This window comes from Charadrius vociferus, unplaced genomic scaffold (assembly GCF_000708025.1).
Source record: "Charadrius vociferus isolate BGI_N301 unplaced genomic scaffold, ASM70802v2 scaffold187, whole genome shotgun sequence".
Taxonomy (NCBI): domain Eukaryota; kingdom Metazoa; phylum Chordata; class Aves; order Charadriiformes; family Charadriidae; genus Charadrius; species Charadrius vociferus.
This window is the reverse complement of record NW_009649180.1, coordinates 557,277-572,776: the sequence shown is the minus strand read 5'-3', so window position 1 is coordinate 572,776 and position 15,500 is coordinate 557,277. Positions and strand designations below refer to the sequence as shown.

Below are 15,500 nucleotides of genomic sequence, written 5' to 3'. Positions count from 1 at the left end.
GTAGTAGGTTAGTTTTCTTCTGCAGAAAGCAGAAGATACGGTTCTTGCACTCTAGGAGAAATAAAGACTACACTGTCTTTTCAGCCAGTAATTTAGGAATACAGGACTTAATAGTCAACTCATTTAGAAAAGCCCAAGCATAGTTATACAACTGGTAAGTTTTAGATACGCTGACCAATGTGTGTGTGTTATGCATTCTTCTCTCTGGCTAAATCAGTAAGTGACATGTCATTTCAACTCTCGCTATAGAATTTGGTTTTTTTTAAGTTTTAAACACACACACAGGCAGGGTCTACACTGCCCTAAGTATCACAGGTCAATGAAGCAAGAGTATTCCTTGACTTAACTTGCTAAACCACATTGCCAGACAGCTTCAGCTCAGTGTACCAAACTTGGTTCAACAGCCATCCTTACTCAAGCTACCCAAAGCGTTCATCTAATCTTGCAGAATGAAATTTTAGGTCCTTTGAGAAAGTTCCAGCAGCTAACTTTTCTGTTCAGCATAAACCACGTGATGGCACTTGAAGACCAGACAGAATATATGTTTCAAAACTGGGCTTGGTACACAGGTACATGCTTTGGCTACTTTCAAAAGTTAAGCTTTTTCAGCTTGCCTTAGCATGGTCTTTCTTTCCAAATAGGATGGCTAGGAATTTGGGCTGAACCTTGCATTCAAAATATAGCGATAATTAGTCTTGTCTTTCTTCTCCAGAGATCCCTGATATTCACCAAAGTCAAAGTCTTCACATAAAGCTTCTCAGAACTATCAGAGCATGCCAAAGCATGTTTTCTCACAAGCTGAATTAGATATGCCTGGGCCTAGTATCAAGAATGTCCTTGGAAGTTTAGATTCCCATGGCAGTGGGCACAGTGACAAGTTTAGAAAAGGTTTCCTTTTGGAACATGAACTTTTGATGTTCCTGAGAAGCACAGCCATATGGTGATACAGAAACACAGAAATTAAATGGTTCAGGTTAAGATTCTGTCTGTATGAATTAATCATTTGAATGGCACTCCCCAAGATTTGGCTCAGACCTAAGCAGAAACATCACACATTAGTAACATAATTTCACTGTATAAACCAGCCCAGGTTTTTCAGTGGCTAAGTGTCTCTCTTCATTCTCATTCACTTGAGTCTCCTGTACAAAAAAAACTTGGACCATTTGCCTGCTGTTCACGTAGCAAACTATGAAAAGCAGCTAAACCTGAAAAAATGTAGATACAAAAAAAAATTTAAATTCTATTTCCTTACATTTAGAAAGATTATATCTTTTTTTTTTTCCCAGACAACTGCCTATAAACTCAAAAGCTATTTTAATGTAATGATATTTAATCAAATTATGATTTTCATTTGCTGGAAGTACAGGCAAGAATCTAGTAACACAGAAACTGTTTCACAGTGGAAAATATACTACCAGTGTCACTTTCTCTACATATTATACAATTAGTACGCTAAATCCTGTGTACATCATTGAATATGTAAATTGATATCTTCTACTTGACATCATATTCTTACAAAAGCTACTCATTGTTTCAAGAAGTTTCATACAATGGTCTGTGATTTTATTTACCTTGAAAAGAAAAAAAAGCCTGCTTTTAAAACCAAAAGTTAAAAAAAAAAAAAAAAAGGAAAGAAAGAAATGCATTAAGCAATTGTAGAAGCAAACCAACCCAACTGGGGCACCACGACCAAAGCAAGCCTTGTAATAGTATAATGACCTTTAATGAGTGTCTGGGGAAACAATACAGTCCTAGCATAAAAGACAAAGGGCAAAACCCATCATGGCTCCACTGACACTAATTCAAAATGATTTTCAGAACAACTAAAGAATGTAAGAGAGGTAATCTGATCCACCAATCTGACCTCACTTTGATTCTGGGGCCCTGCTGCTGCCATTTCTAATTGTCAAACACTCTACATTTCACATCTGCTCATATTTAATGAAAAGCTGACTCTCACCGCCATTCTTTGAGTTAACTAGCTCTGTCAAGATGGGCATCATACGACCCCTATGCACTGCAAAGAAAACACACTGATTTCTATTGAAGCCTTGCCAGTGAAACGTTGCATGTGTGTATATATATATTTTAATTGGAAAAGAAAGGCTTATGCTGCTTTGCAAAGAGTGTGAATTGGTATTGATTTTCATACTTATTATTAACAGCCAAAGGTGACTAGTCTCACAAGGGGAAGAGCGAGATCTCTTTTGATTTGATGGAGTGATGAAGAGGGGAAAAGGCCCTTGAAAGATAGGATGCTAAAAATCCTCAAAGCTGTCAATATCGCTTATCCTTCAAAACATAACATGGATCTAACGTGTTTCCCAACAGTATTGTTTTCCGTGGCAATAATACCATTATTGTGGAGGGTTTTGGCTCAGCAGGCAACACAATCAAAAATGTTTACTTTATCTGCCTCTGTAGAGTCTTAAGTGAACTTGAAAGCTATGGTAAGCCTACAAATTATGGCTTTTCTTTCCTTGCCAAACAGTGCTAATAGCAAAAATTTTACCCGTTTGCAGGGGACATATTCATTTGGCCTGGTCTGGTTGCTGTTAACACCAGTGCCGGGACCCAACCACGTACTCTCTGTACTAGTCTGTAGTAATGCAAACTATACCAGGCACTGTGTTACTGAGGCTGTTAGGCTGCGTAACACCGCCTGCAGTAATTCTCAATCCAGGAAGGTTTCTTGTTCACTTTTCTTAACAAAATGTGTTTTGCTATGTTTTACTCCAATAAAGGTCTCTTTAAAGCATAAAAACTCCTGTAACTTAAAATAGGACTTAAAACTGGGAACCACCTCCCCTGAGGTGATGCATGAGTTGCAATCAAGTAAGAAAAAAGGACATTCAGAGTGCTTATACATATATACAGAGAGAAGATTTCTGGTAAAATCTCTAAGAAATCCTATTAGAATCAGTTTAACTGACACAGTCTTTAGACAAAAAATGCTAACAAAAATCATTAAATTGTTATATACTCCACATTTGTGTCTGGAAAAATAGTTCAAATGTCAAAATAGTTAAAGCAAAGTCATTCAACCACTTGGACTATATACTGCAATACACATATGGTAACAAAAGGCAACCAGATGCATAATCTGCTAACTCCATTATACTCTTAGTAGTGGAAGGCATTTTTATCTGTGATGACTTGTAACGTAAAGCGGACATGCTTCCTGATCAAAACTCCTAATACTCCTTATGGATGCATCTGAATAATTTTATAGTTTTCCTTTGCCATTCGGGTAGGGAAATTTTTAAGGAATCATAGAATGGTTTAGGTTGGAAAGGACCTTAAAGATCATCGACTTCCAACCTCCCTGCCATGGGCAGGGACACCTCTGACTAGACCAGGTTGCCCAAGGCCATGTCCAGCCTGGCCTCGAACACCTCCAGGGATGGGGCCTCAAAGGAAAACAGGTTTCTGTCCCAAGATATAGTTTTGCCTGTTATGGATGTCTAAAGAGGATAAGAGAATGAAAAAAAAAACAAAACCCCACCTTTTTATTGAACAATCTTCCTCAACTGGTGACATCACACTGATAACATCACACCCTACCACTTGCCCAAAGAATTAATGACTACACAGAATTGTTCTAACATCTCTGTCTTCTTCCTCTCAACTCTGATCTTTCAAAAGAGCTTTTGGGGCATATTCCAGAATGGTACTGTCCTATGGGACAGATTCTACAGTGAGTTTCAAAAAGTTTGCATCAGGAAGTTTGCATCAGTCAAGCCCTTCTAAAAAAAACCACTACAAAAGGTATAACCATTTTTACTTCTGCGGTTTCTGTATTAGATGGAAGGTCCTGCCTTACTGAGAATGAAGGGTTACAAACAAAACTAGGGGTAGTTTTGGAAGCAGTATAGAATAGAACTCCAGCTACTAACAATTCAGCTTCTAAGTTGTATCCTGTACATTTATTCACTGCCTATTGTATGCTGCTCTAGTGCCAGCACTATTGAAGCTGTCCGCTTAGCATCAGTCATAGGTTTAGACACAGGCCTGTTCCTCCACTGAAGCACTTATTAATGACAATTTATATTGTATGAATTAAATAAAAAAGATGTCACCAAACTGCACTACTAAGGTCCTGCATGCTATTGCAAAAGCATGCTTCATAAGGAGCACACAAAGCAAAATAATGAATTACGGTTTTTGTATTAAAATGAAATTAAAACAGAAATATAAATACAGAGCTGTATTAAAACTTGGGTTTGACGTTTTTAAAAAGCATCAGCCCAGTAAAACTCACAGAACTACAATGTACGACACAAGACGGGGATGATACCACAGACACCACAGACATGGAACAGCATGTGTTGGTGTTAAAACTTACAGGCACGTAAACTGGTGGAGCAATCATTAACAGAGACAGAAGAAAGTGGGAAGGCTCTCTCAAGGGTGTCCATGTTACTATGTACACTGCCTGACATGCAAGAGCAGTCACGCTCAGAGCGTCCGCAATCAAAACAACATGCCAGTTTCATTCTCTTGTAGATGGACATCTTGGCTATAACCATGTGTTGGATGGGAGGAGAGGAAGAGCAGCAGGTTAATGGCAAGGTTATATATAACAAGGCAGCTGGAAGGTAATTTAAGGGATTTAATACAGGCCTTAGTTTATGTTAACAGTCTTGACCCAGGAAAAAAAATGCAATGAGATTATTGATAACACTTTGGCTGTAGATTAAAAGTAGGGCAAAAGATAAATTGCTCTTTATTTCTGTTCAGTCTTATAGGGTGACCGCAGACATGGGGAAGAATTACTGTTTACAGTCGAGTGTTTGGATCGGAAAAGAACATGGTAAAAGCAGAGAATCCTAAGAATATATTTTTCCCTTGGCACAATTAATACTACTGGGCTAAAATGAAAAGAAAAATCTAAAGTTGCTAATCAATTCGATATTTTTGGCCTACTCTACTTCCTGTAAAAATCAAAGACTTTTATATATCTATATATATATGTATGTATACACACAAATACACACATACACACATATTCTTACATACACACACTCACACATACATATACATTATACACATACATGCATATATATACATATATATAAATATACTTATTCTTAAACATATGCTAATGATTTCTCTGTATTAAACTGTGCCAGGGAACTGCTTTATTGCAATAAATTACACATTACTGAAGAGTTACAAGAGGTTCATAAAATTTTCTGAAAAATTTACTTTCTTTACATTGCATCTTCAGGAATTCAAATTAACTCTTGACAGAATACCAAAATTTGCCCATATAAGAGACACAACTAATAATGGTAAATATGCTTGACATTAAAATCAGTTCACAAATAAGGCATCACCAAAAGCACACAGAGCATTGGTCCGTTGAAACATGCTGACCCAATCATTGGTGTGTTTTTCTGCTCTGGATTCAAAGGTAGATCGTGAACCATATAACTGAATGTAGAATTAGAGGCTAATTCCAAAAGGTGTGCCAGGTTAGAACAGAACGCTCAAATCCTTCAGTCAGGGGAATGTGTAATTACCGTTGTACAATTTTGTATGTTACCTGAATCACAGGTACGATTAAGTTTGAAGAAATCCAAAGGCCACTTAGATTGTTTCACATGTTGCACTGAACCAACACTTTTGGTAATGGTTTAGATTGAACTGACTCAATTATACTAAAAACAAAACAGAACACTGACAGGCAAAAACAAAACCTTAAAAGCAAATGCAGAAAAAAGGTAATGTTTCTCGGGCCTGTACCTTCAGTTTAGGATGTCTTTTCTGCATTATGGTAATGACATTAAATTTAAAATAATTTCTCTCTTTTTTTTTTCCAGTTTCTTAATGCCACAGTCACCAGGGAAGAGGGACTGAAATCGCTCAAATGGGTCAAGTCCTGTTCTAAGGCCTTGATGACTTGCCATACAGTATAGTTGTCAAGCAAGGGTAACATTATGATTGTGGAAAACAGGCATTGAGGGAGATGAATGAGTGATCTCTTCAGCAGCGACTCCATTCCTCTAAAACTTTGCTCACATGACTAATGCCATGTTCTTTTAGCATCCTAGTAGAGTTATCTTACAGCTGTTCAGAAAGTCATCATGCAGCATCAGGCTTGTTCATTGCATGGTACACCATTCCTCAGAGCTTGGCTTTTAGTAAGAAGGCTTCCACTGCAGCTTTTGATGCATACACATTCAAACTACACAGAAAATTCAAAACAGCATTTGTTTTCCCATGGTTTCCCTCTGTCTAACTCTTCCCAACACATTCTTTAAAATTGAAAAGTTGGGCAGAAAAAGAAATATGATAAAGTGAAATATGTTACCAGAAATGTGGAATTCTTTCCATTATGCCTATTTTATTATTTTCACTTTAAGGAAATGAAAGAAAAATAAAGGGCATTTGTGAGACACACTAACAGTAGGTGATGTAAAAGGCAGGCCCATTTTGTTTTCATTATAGCTGTTTTGAAGGACTTTTTCTAATCAAATGCTGTAGCAAAACACACTGCTCAGAAATTCTCAACTGCTGTGTCATTGGTTAGTAACAGTCCCTGTTTTTCATTTACTTGTAGCCGTATCTTGTCAACAGTCAATAATAAGATAGGACACATTTATGAAAATTAAAAGAAATCATCCTTAAGGGCAAAGAGGGTTGAGAAGGAAAACTTGTACCATTTTCATCAGATTTAAACCAATGAAGTGGGAAATTTAAGCCCTTCTGTTCAATAGGGGAAGGACTTCATGGCGCTTCTCAAAAGCAATGCCCTTTCAGGGACTGTTTTTAACAATTATTATCAGTTGTTCTGGAGATCATGCATCATTTTAATATTTCACATCATTAACATGCAGGAAACAGGCTTGGACCTGGAAATATAAGTAGCAGAAAGGACTTGCTATAAGGCTTTCAACCAGTATTTAAGCAACTGCATATCAGAGCAATACATTTCGGAAAGAAAACATGCTGTTACTTTTCATTCCTTTTATACAGTCATTGTTACATTCATACCAAATACAATACTTATTTTCTTTTAAATAAAACAAAACATGGATTATTAGTAGGCATGACCAGTGACAAGATCAAAGACAAGACAGAAATGATTTTAAATGGTTCAGCCACACACATACCTTTTCCTATAAAACTTCCATAAACATCAACAAAAAATGGGAATCAACAGAGAGACAGGGGGACCTTAAGAACAGGCTCTGGGTGGGTGTTAAATTCATTTGACACCTGTAGCACCTGCATAAGAATCAACTCATTTCTATGCAGAGAAATGTTATGGATGTTGAATAGAACTGTTATTTGCAACTGGTGAAAATATAAGTTGGGACATAAAGGAAATTATTTCCCTATATTCAATTGAATAATAAATGGATGAAAAGGAAGAACAGATACTTCTATTCAGTATGATGACTATCCCACAGCATTTTGTAAAATGAACTAGTAAAAATTTCAGGGAAAGTTATCATGGACACGGAAATCAGACTACTTAAATAATTTACTGACAAAACAAGGCATCTATAAACTCGTCATTTTCTGATTTGTTAAGAGCAAAATGAAAGCAAAATTTCTGTCAACTATTTATAAAGCAAATAAATACTTTTAAAAACTTTTTTTGTTGCAATTTTAAGCAGAAGGCAATAGCCTTCCATTCTAATAAGGCAGGAATGCGCCTTAGATGTCTAAGCTTCTGGCAGTACCTTGCTTTCTGACCTCAAAAACTCAAAAAGGCCAGTCAAAATTTCTAGATTGTCTGGATCTGAGGTGTTACTTAGAGTTCACAAACAGTAATGGGAAATATTTCCAGCTGCAAAAATAAGCAAAGGAAACTGCAGATTATTCTCTACCTAAGATGTCAAGGAACAGCTCCATTTTTTTTAAAGCAAGCAGAACAAAGTATCTTAATTTCTCTCTTGGTTTTGTTGGGGTTTTTTGTGTTGTTTTTTTTTTTTTTTTTTTTTTTTTAAAACCATACATTTTTCCCAATCCTCGTATTCCACCCATCGCTATAGCAGTTTTCCTTGTGACCTCAACGGTAATAAAAAGTAGATCTACGAGGACATCTAGTGGATCTCTTTGAGATAACAGCTGGTTAAGAAGAACCGGAGGTTTCTTGACCAGCTAATGGCAAAAAAGGTCCCGCTACACTTAAGAATTGAAATGCATAGTTTCATTTCAATTCATCACGTTCTCATGATCCACACTACGAGTACAATAAAAGCAGCATTAAAGGGCGACCAAACTGATTTGATTGCCTTTTTGCAATGCTGGTTAGCATCATGAGACTGAAATACTGAAAGGACTTCCCGCAGCACAATTTCAGTTTCCTGAAAAATACAGCAGCGTATCTCAAACTGTTTGTGAGAATTTTTCTCTTAACACAACAGGCAAAGCTATCTCTCTGTTATTTAATTTTTACAGAACCACTTCAAGACCACCAAGTCAGCTTGATCACTATCTTGCAATTGGTTAGTTGTTTCCTACAATTCATACAGTGCTGTTCTTTATCAAAACTGCAGAAACAGCAGGTGACCGGAGTGGATGTTTTGCCCTATTTTGGTAGCTATAAGAATGATTCACTGGTTTTGAAGTAATGACACATTTATAGACCAATTCATTTTAATTTTCAAATCTAATCATACCCTTTCCTTCATTGCCTTAAAGAAGACTCTCAGCCAGCGCGTTCTCAAAGCTAACTGCACTTCTGAACAAACTGAAGCTATTGGGGAAATGGAAAAAAAAAAAAACAAGTCAAAGCTATATGACCTTTGCTTTTTCAATAACGTCTTAGCATGAAGAGCTCTTTTATTTGTTTATTTATTACTATTTAAACTGACTTCTCTGGTCCAGAAAGGCCTCAACATAGGAATCTATTTAAAATTAATACATAACTTCAAATAAATCCACATTACTTCCAGTATTTTGGCTCAAAGTCAATAGGATTCATCATTTTATCCACAGAAATTAGTTCCTTTCTGGTTTATTATTAAGTATTGATTCTTATCGTGCTGACCTGTTTCACACTCTGCTTTTTTTGTTGCCCCATCTTTCTGCTCTGTCTTTCTATTGGCTGAAATTAGATCTTTGGATAAATTTTTGTCCTCTGATTGAATGCTTTCTACCTGCCCTAGTTTCAGTGAGAAAGAGTTAATTTTCCTTCTGGTGATTGCTGTGAAAGGAATGTCATTAATACCTATTGTTTTCAGTTGTTGCTAAGTGATATTTGCACTATTCAAGGACTTTTTCAGCTCCCCATAGAAGTATAGACAGACGATAGAATGGCCAATGAAATATTCTGTATCACAGATGTCATGCTCAGTATATAAAGGGGGGTTAGCCAGGGGCGGGAATCCACAATCACTGCTGGGGATCATTCCAATTCACTGGGCAGTGAGAGCGACTCCTGTCATCACTATTACTGTTGTTATTATTATTTTTCCTTTTCTGTTATTATTTCTATTAAGCTGTCTTTATCTCATCTCACGAGGTTTTCTTCCTCTTTCCCCTCCTTCCCCCCCCTCCCTTTCTGCGGGGGGAGGAAGGGGGGTGTGAGTGAGAGGCTGCGTGGTTCTAGTTGCCAGCTGGGTTTAAACCACAACATTACCACAACAGGATCTCAATCCTTTAGTGCAGCTTGCAGTGCACCACAATAAGATAAATAGTAAATAATGATAAACATAATGAGGGCTATCACAATCCCAAGATAGCACTTGATAAAGTTGCACTTTATCATGCAACTCCAGGAGTGTCAACTTCTCCTCGGTTTCTTTGCAAGATCCTATGGTGGGTACAGCTGAGAGGTGGGGAAAATATCTCATTCCTGATCAAGACCTGAAGTGTTATCAAACAATAAATTCAGAGTATCTAGTGAAATGTTGAAAGACTCTCAAAGCCTCACTTATTTAGGATAGCTGCAGTAATACAGAGCAGTTAGCAGCCTCAACCTGGTGCAGTTATGCCTCACTGCAGCTATTAAATATTTGATACCTCTTGCTGTTTGAAAGAATAAGCCCATATAATCCAACACTGCCCTATAACCAGTACATTTCTTTCCAGTGCTTGTATTTCTAAGCAGCAAATTCTTTCCATGTCCCAAATGCTGTGCTTATTTAAATTATCACAACTGTACACTGTGGCTGACGAGAGCCTTCATAGATTCCGTACACTTTAAAGTGGTATGACTTAGACTGACATGAAGTGGTCTATAAAGTTTGTATTCTCTGTATAATAATAATGTAAAACTTTACAGCTTAGATTCTGAAAAGTCAGTGTGGCTCTACTCATGGAATTAATTTCAAAACTAGGAAGCTGGGGAAAATAATCACTGTAGCTTGTTTCCTGTTGAAGATATCTGTAGGTTTACACATTGAAAGTTAGACGCAAATTTAATTCATTGTCTGGCTTTACCCCCATCTTTTTTTTTTTTTTTTTTGCTGACAGGGAGAAAGGAGTTGGGTAAGAACAGTAAAAGACTGCTGTGTTACTCTGTGTCAGCTATGCAATGGAAAAGACAAAGTACAAAAAAATTGAACACAGGTCTGACAATGAATTGCACTTAACCAGGCAAACAGTGCTATAGTGGTAATTACCCCAGCCTAAGCGACATCCCTAAAATTCATGAGATATCTTTAGAATCATTTCGAGGAAATGCCACTGCCAAGATCTCATTTTCAAATAGGGGTAAAAAATAAGGTTGTGGAAAAAAAGGGGCAAAAAGGTGGAAGAGGGGAAAACTGCTGTATTTTCTTCAACGTCACCCTAATCTCCGTGGGTGTAAACGATGAGAAACTTGTGGGTATGACGTCACTGCTACATGCAACATAAATAAAGAAAAGAACCAAAATACTGAACAAAAATACTCTCTGCTAGAGAAAGACAGGTTGGACCGCACTCTGGGCTACAGGGAACCCATTTTTACTCACAATAGATCACTATCAGTGTGCAGTTAAAATATAGTAGGGGTCGTGTTCCAAGGCAGCAAGAGGAAAAATAAATCAAAAGTTTGTCAATTGTCATAGATTACAAGAAATTCCTTCAAACACATCAATGTACACATGATATGTCCCCTCTGGGGTTCAACCCCCACCGTTCACAGCAAGCACTGTCACTGGAAAAAATATATAGAGAATTAGACCATAGCTGTTGCACAAAATGAAAGAAACAGGAGGAGCAGGTCATCCAGTTTAGAGATTTCATCCCAATGTGGCTGCATTTTATATAAATATATACATGTATTTGGCCCCTTGCTGCAAAAACTACAGTTAAATGGAATAGGAGAGAGATTGAAAACATCAAAGAAAATATTAACAATCTGTGAATAAAATAGCCACATAAGCATTTCTCTGGGCAATGTGACATCAGCATTCATATGTTATTCAGGGAGTGGGATGGGTAAGAAGAAAGGGATGGCAAAGAAACTGCAAAAGGAAAGCGAGGTTACTTTAATTATCACTGGCCTGGTGGAAACGTACTGATCTGCCCTGAATTATTAATATTAGGCCTAACAGGTTTGGACAAATGGCTATGTAGGTCAGGCTCACGTTTAGACCCCAACAATACCACAAGCTAATGTTCAGACAGCATCTAAATTGATGTGCAACTTCCGATGCATTATTAAAGAATGTGGTTTTCAATTGTCACAGGAAGCTGCATTAATTAATGCCACCATAATTAAGTTTTCCATGTAAAGATATTCTTTCACATTTAATTCACCTGAATGCGTCAATATTTTTACATACAACCTTCCACTTCATCTTACACCTTTTCTGCATTCAGCTGCCTCTAATTGCTATGTTACTTGCTAATTAAAATATATATTTATCATATAGGACTACATAAACACATGTGTGACTATTTGCAGTGTCTTTGAAAATCAGATTGACATATTAGCTGTTGACAGATCAGTTCACAGTTTCCTAACTCGATAGAGAAAGAGTTTTCTTAATTTACGCTGTGTTTTGGTTAGACTGCCTTTTTAAGACCAATGATTTGTGTAGCTTACAGATGGATAACTTAGTCAAGATTTTTCAAAAGTGATTAGTGATTTGAAAGCTAAAGCTAAGACATATTTTATGTGAATAATAGACTGCACTACAGACTTACCTTTGAAAAAAAATATCAGGTCCCATAAAAGGGATCTCAAGATTGTTATCAAAATTAGAGACACCAAAAAAATCACTAATTACTGTTGAAATTTTTCATTTAATTTTTTTCTGATTGATGGAACTTTAAAAGCAAGGCAATTTTATTATTCCTAATAGTTGTGAGCATGCTCCTAAGTGGAAGCTGTTCTCAGCTGTACTGAGACCTGCCCGCTATTATGGTATCTGTGACCATATGCTTGTGTATGTGGGAATGAAGAGAGGAAAGGGAAGATGGGGGGAGAGGGAAAGGGGAGACAATGAAGGGGAAATTTAAGATTTTACTCTCACTGACCATTTTATTTTCTTTTTCACCTGGCTCAGAGGATGCCCTCCTTAGTGTTCGCTGCACCAGCTCTGACAGCTGCTTCTCTCAGCCTCACTAACCCCATCATTTTGTTTCTTCATCTGTCCAGCATCCTTTCATATATTGGACTGATATGTGTGCCTGTCCATTTGGAACATTTCCTAGTGCTACACACAAGCTGTCACTCTCACCTCTCCATAGGCCCACTGCTGGTAATAGATCCATTGTGTTGGCTGGGTCACAAGATACTCTGTTTTTTCCCTGTTTTCCTAGTACTGAGGAGGTTATATTGATTTTCCCTAATGTATAATAAAGGGATCTTGCCCTTTATACTGTTAATTTCTGATTCCTGTCTTCTAAAAGATTTCAATGAAAAGTGTAGATCTCACATTGAAATGACAGATCTTTGGGATTTTTATTTTTAATCAGCACATGTGTGAAAAGCATACACCATGTGAAGGAGGAGTAGCTAAGAAAGTACAAATAAAATATTGACAGAATCAGATAAAATTAAACAGGTAACATATTTCTCTTTAACCGTTGGGTAATTTGGAAAAAAAGATTGGGTTTGAGAGTTACAGACACCCCAAGGCATCTGTAACTGGCTTTACCAGAAGTTATTCAGCAGCCTCACTGGCTTTGGCAGCAGTTCAAAGGTCACATTCTCACATGGATAAACTGTTCTTGAACAATATTTTTCCAATATGTTAGGCAATGCATACATTCCTTCCACATCAGGCATGCTTTCCATGTGCTTTTCTCTCCTTGTGGCTACTGGGAGGATAAATACCATTTTCTGTCAGTGTTTCAGCTGCTTCCTCTCAATTATACTACTTTGTTCCAAAGTCCTGTTTTCTGCAGGGAGAGGAGTTTCTGTAAAAACTCCAGTGACATAATTTGTCTTTTTAAAATAATCTTCAAGAGTTCATTCACTACAGGCACCCCTTAAAGGCAGAGAAGGTCCAGTTTAGGCTTTCTTCCATCCTCTAAGGCAGTGCAGTGACAACACTATAATTGGACCTATAAATAAGAGTTTTTTTCCCTTTTAAAAGCAATAGTAGAATAGACACGATCAACCTCTTCTAAGATCTTTCAATGTACCTCATCAGTACTTTTAAACTGAATGATCTTTTTCATGGCAGAATACACATAAATTTTCAGATAACTATTGAGAAACAGTCCTTTTGATATCAGTATTACAAAATATGCATGGGTAAAACACATCTTTGGCCCAAAATACAGTTGTGATAGTTCCTGCAAAAAGTCCTTTCAAAGTATATCTAGATAAAATGCTAATTGCTATATATTTATAAAAATATAGATGCAAAGCCTGATTTTGATCCTAAAATTCAATTATTTCTTCATGCAAAATTTTCCAAACTATTTAAAGAGCAGACCTAAGAACTTAACTAAACCACATATTAGCGTTACAGCTATGGAATCTTCTAAAAGGATTTATGTAAGAGGCACTAATATTTAATTTCTTCCAGACAATCCCTTCCTCCAGTAAAACTGAATGTTTATTTCATTAATGATTTATTCCAATAGTTATATGATGGAATATTATTCCCTAGTTTCTTCTTGTACAGAACCACGTTCAGAAAGGTAGATAGCACTTCTTCACTTTACAGAAAACTATTCAAATTACTGGATTTCTGCATGGTATGCAAGAGAGCAGAACTTCACTGTTAGCTCATTCTTAGCTCAGAAAGCTCCACAATTAGATCTCACTCGATTTAATTCTTCAGGTTTTGCTAGCTTTGGACCCTAATGGACTTTTTAATGAAGAAACAGGTGTGAGTGGTGTGAAATGTAATAAAAATATATGCACTTCAGAAATGCAAATGCCACTTACTATTTTGCTGTGCATTTATTTCTTAGCTTTTCTGTACCACTGTGTAAAATATGTAAATGCATGTACAGCTATTCTTTAAGGCTGAAGAATTCATGAAAAGGAGAGGAAGGGAGTGATGGAAATATTACTTACGCCGTTTGCAGCCACATTTTTTTATTCTTTTGGGATCCGTGATGTCATCATGACAGGCCTTGCAGTAAAAAAATGCCCTAGAGAGAAAGAATGGAAAAACTGACACATTTCTTAATCCATACAAATGAAATTAGTCCCACATTTCCTCTTGTTGCAGTGCCAAATTAATGAAACATGCCAGCACTAATTTCCTTTAATCTTTGAAAAGGTTTAGACATTTAAAGTAGGAAATATTTGCTGCAAGATCATTAATTTCAAACATAAGACTCCAAATTAGTGTTTCTTTCAATATACTTGAAAAGTTATTTGGAGAAGGGATGACAATGATGACACAGTGTATCAGTTCATTTGTCTTTTATCTTAGAAAAAAGGGTATCCAAGGAGTTTTGTCATGAAAAAAAAATATATAACAAATTCTCTGCTCTTATCGGATATACCAGTTTGGGGTTTTTTTTTTTTGGTAAAGACTGTCTAGCACCCTTGGCAAATTTTTCAGCCTGGTCACAAGTAGAACTTCATTTTGGATACAATGAGAGACCGCAATGAGATCGATGTGACAGTAACATCAGCTATTCTATTTACAAAAAAAAAAATCCAACCAGAACCAGAAAGTGAAAACCCACTCAAAATAAGTTCCTAAAGGAACGTATAAATGAGAAAGAAAGAAAAAAAAAAAAAGAAATTCAGACTATTTTTTTGTCTTTTATATCCAAATAGAGCAGAACCATTTTGGTTTTGAACAGACAAAAGCCAAAATTTCAAACAAAAATATGCAATTAACAAGGTGAACCATCTAGGTTTCCATGTAATGTTTTTGGTTATGAACTTCTACTCTTGTATCAAATGGCTCACCACTAGGTGAAGCACAAGAACTAAGGAAGTGAGAAAGGGTAAACATTTGACTTTACATAAGATTAAAACACAATTTGAATTTAATAAATATGCATCAGGCTGCCCACAGGAGAGTTTAATCGTGCCTGTCAAGTCAACTTGTCATGTAAGGGTGCTCTGAAACATTCATGAGGATCATGCAGTTGGCCTCTAGCTGGGCACTTCCAGTTTACCAGGATTC

At 36.7% G+C, this 15,500-nt stretch overlaps 1 protein-coding gene across 18 annotated transcripts in view; it reads right to left on the bottom strand.

The window, feature by feature from the left end:
* KCNMA1 (potassium large conductance calcium-activated channel, subfamily M, alpha member 1) overlaps positions 1-15,500 on the bottom strand; it is a 502,219-nt gene that overhangs the window by 90,035 nt on the left and 396,684 nt on the right. For 8 of the 18 annotated variants that reach the window (XM_009888640.1, XM_009888641.1, XM_009888645.1 and 5 more), the window contains one exon: positions 14,429-14,505. In XM_009888640.1, the coding sequence (XP_009886942.1) occupies positions 14,429-14,505 (77 nt within the window). Of the gene's footprint in view, positions 1-4,345; positions 4,520-10,916; positions 10,926-14,428; positions 14,506-15,500 lie in introns of all 18 variants that reach the window. The other 10 variants (XM_009888636.1, XM_009888642.1, XM_009888637.1 and 7 more) reach the window with 3 other exon arrangements.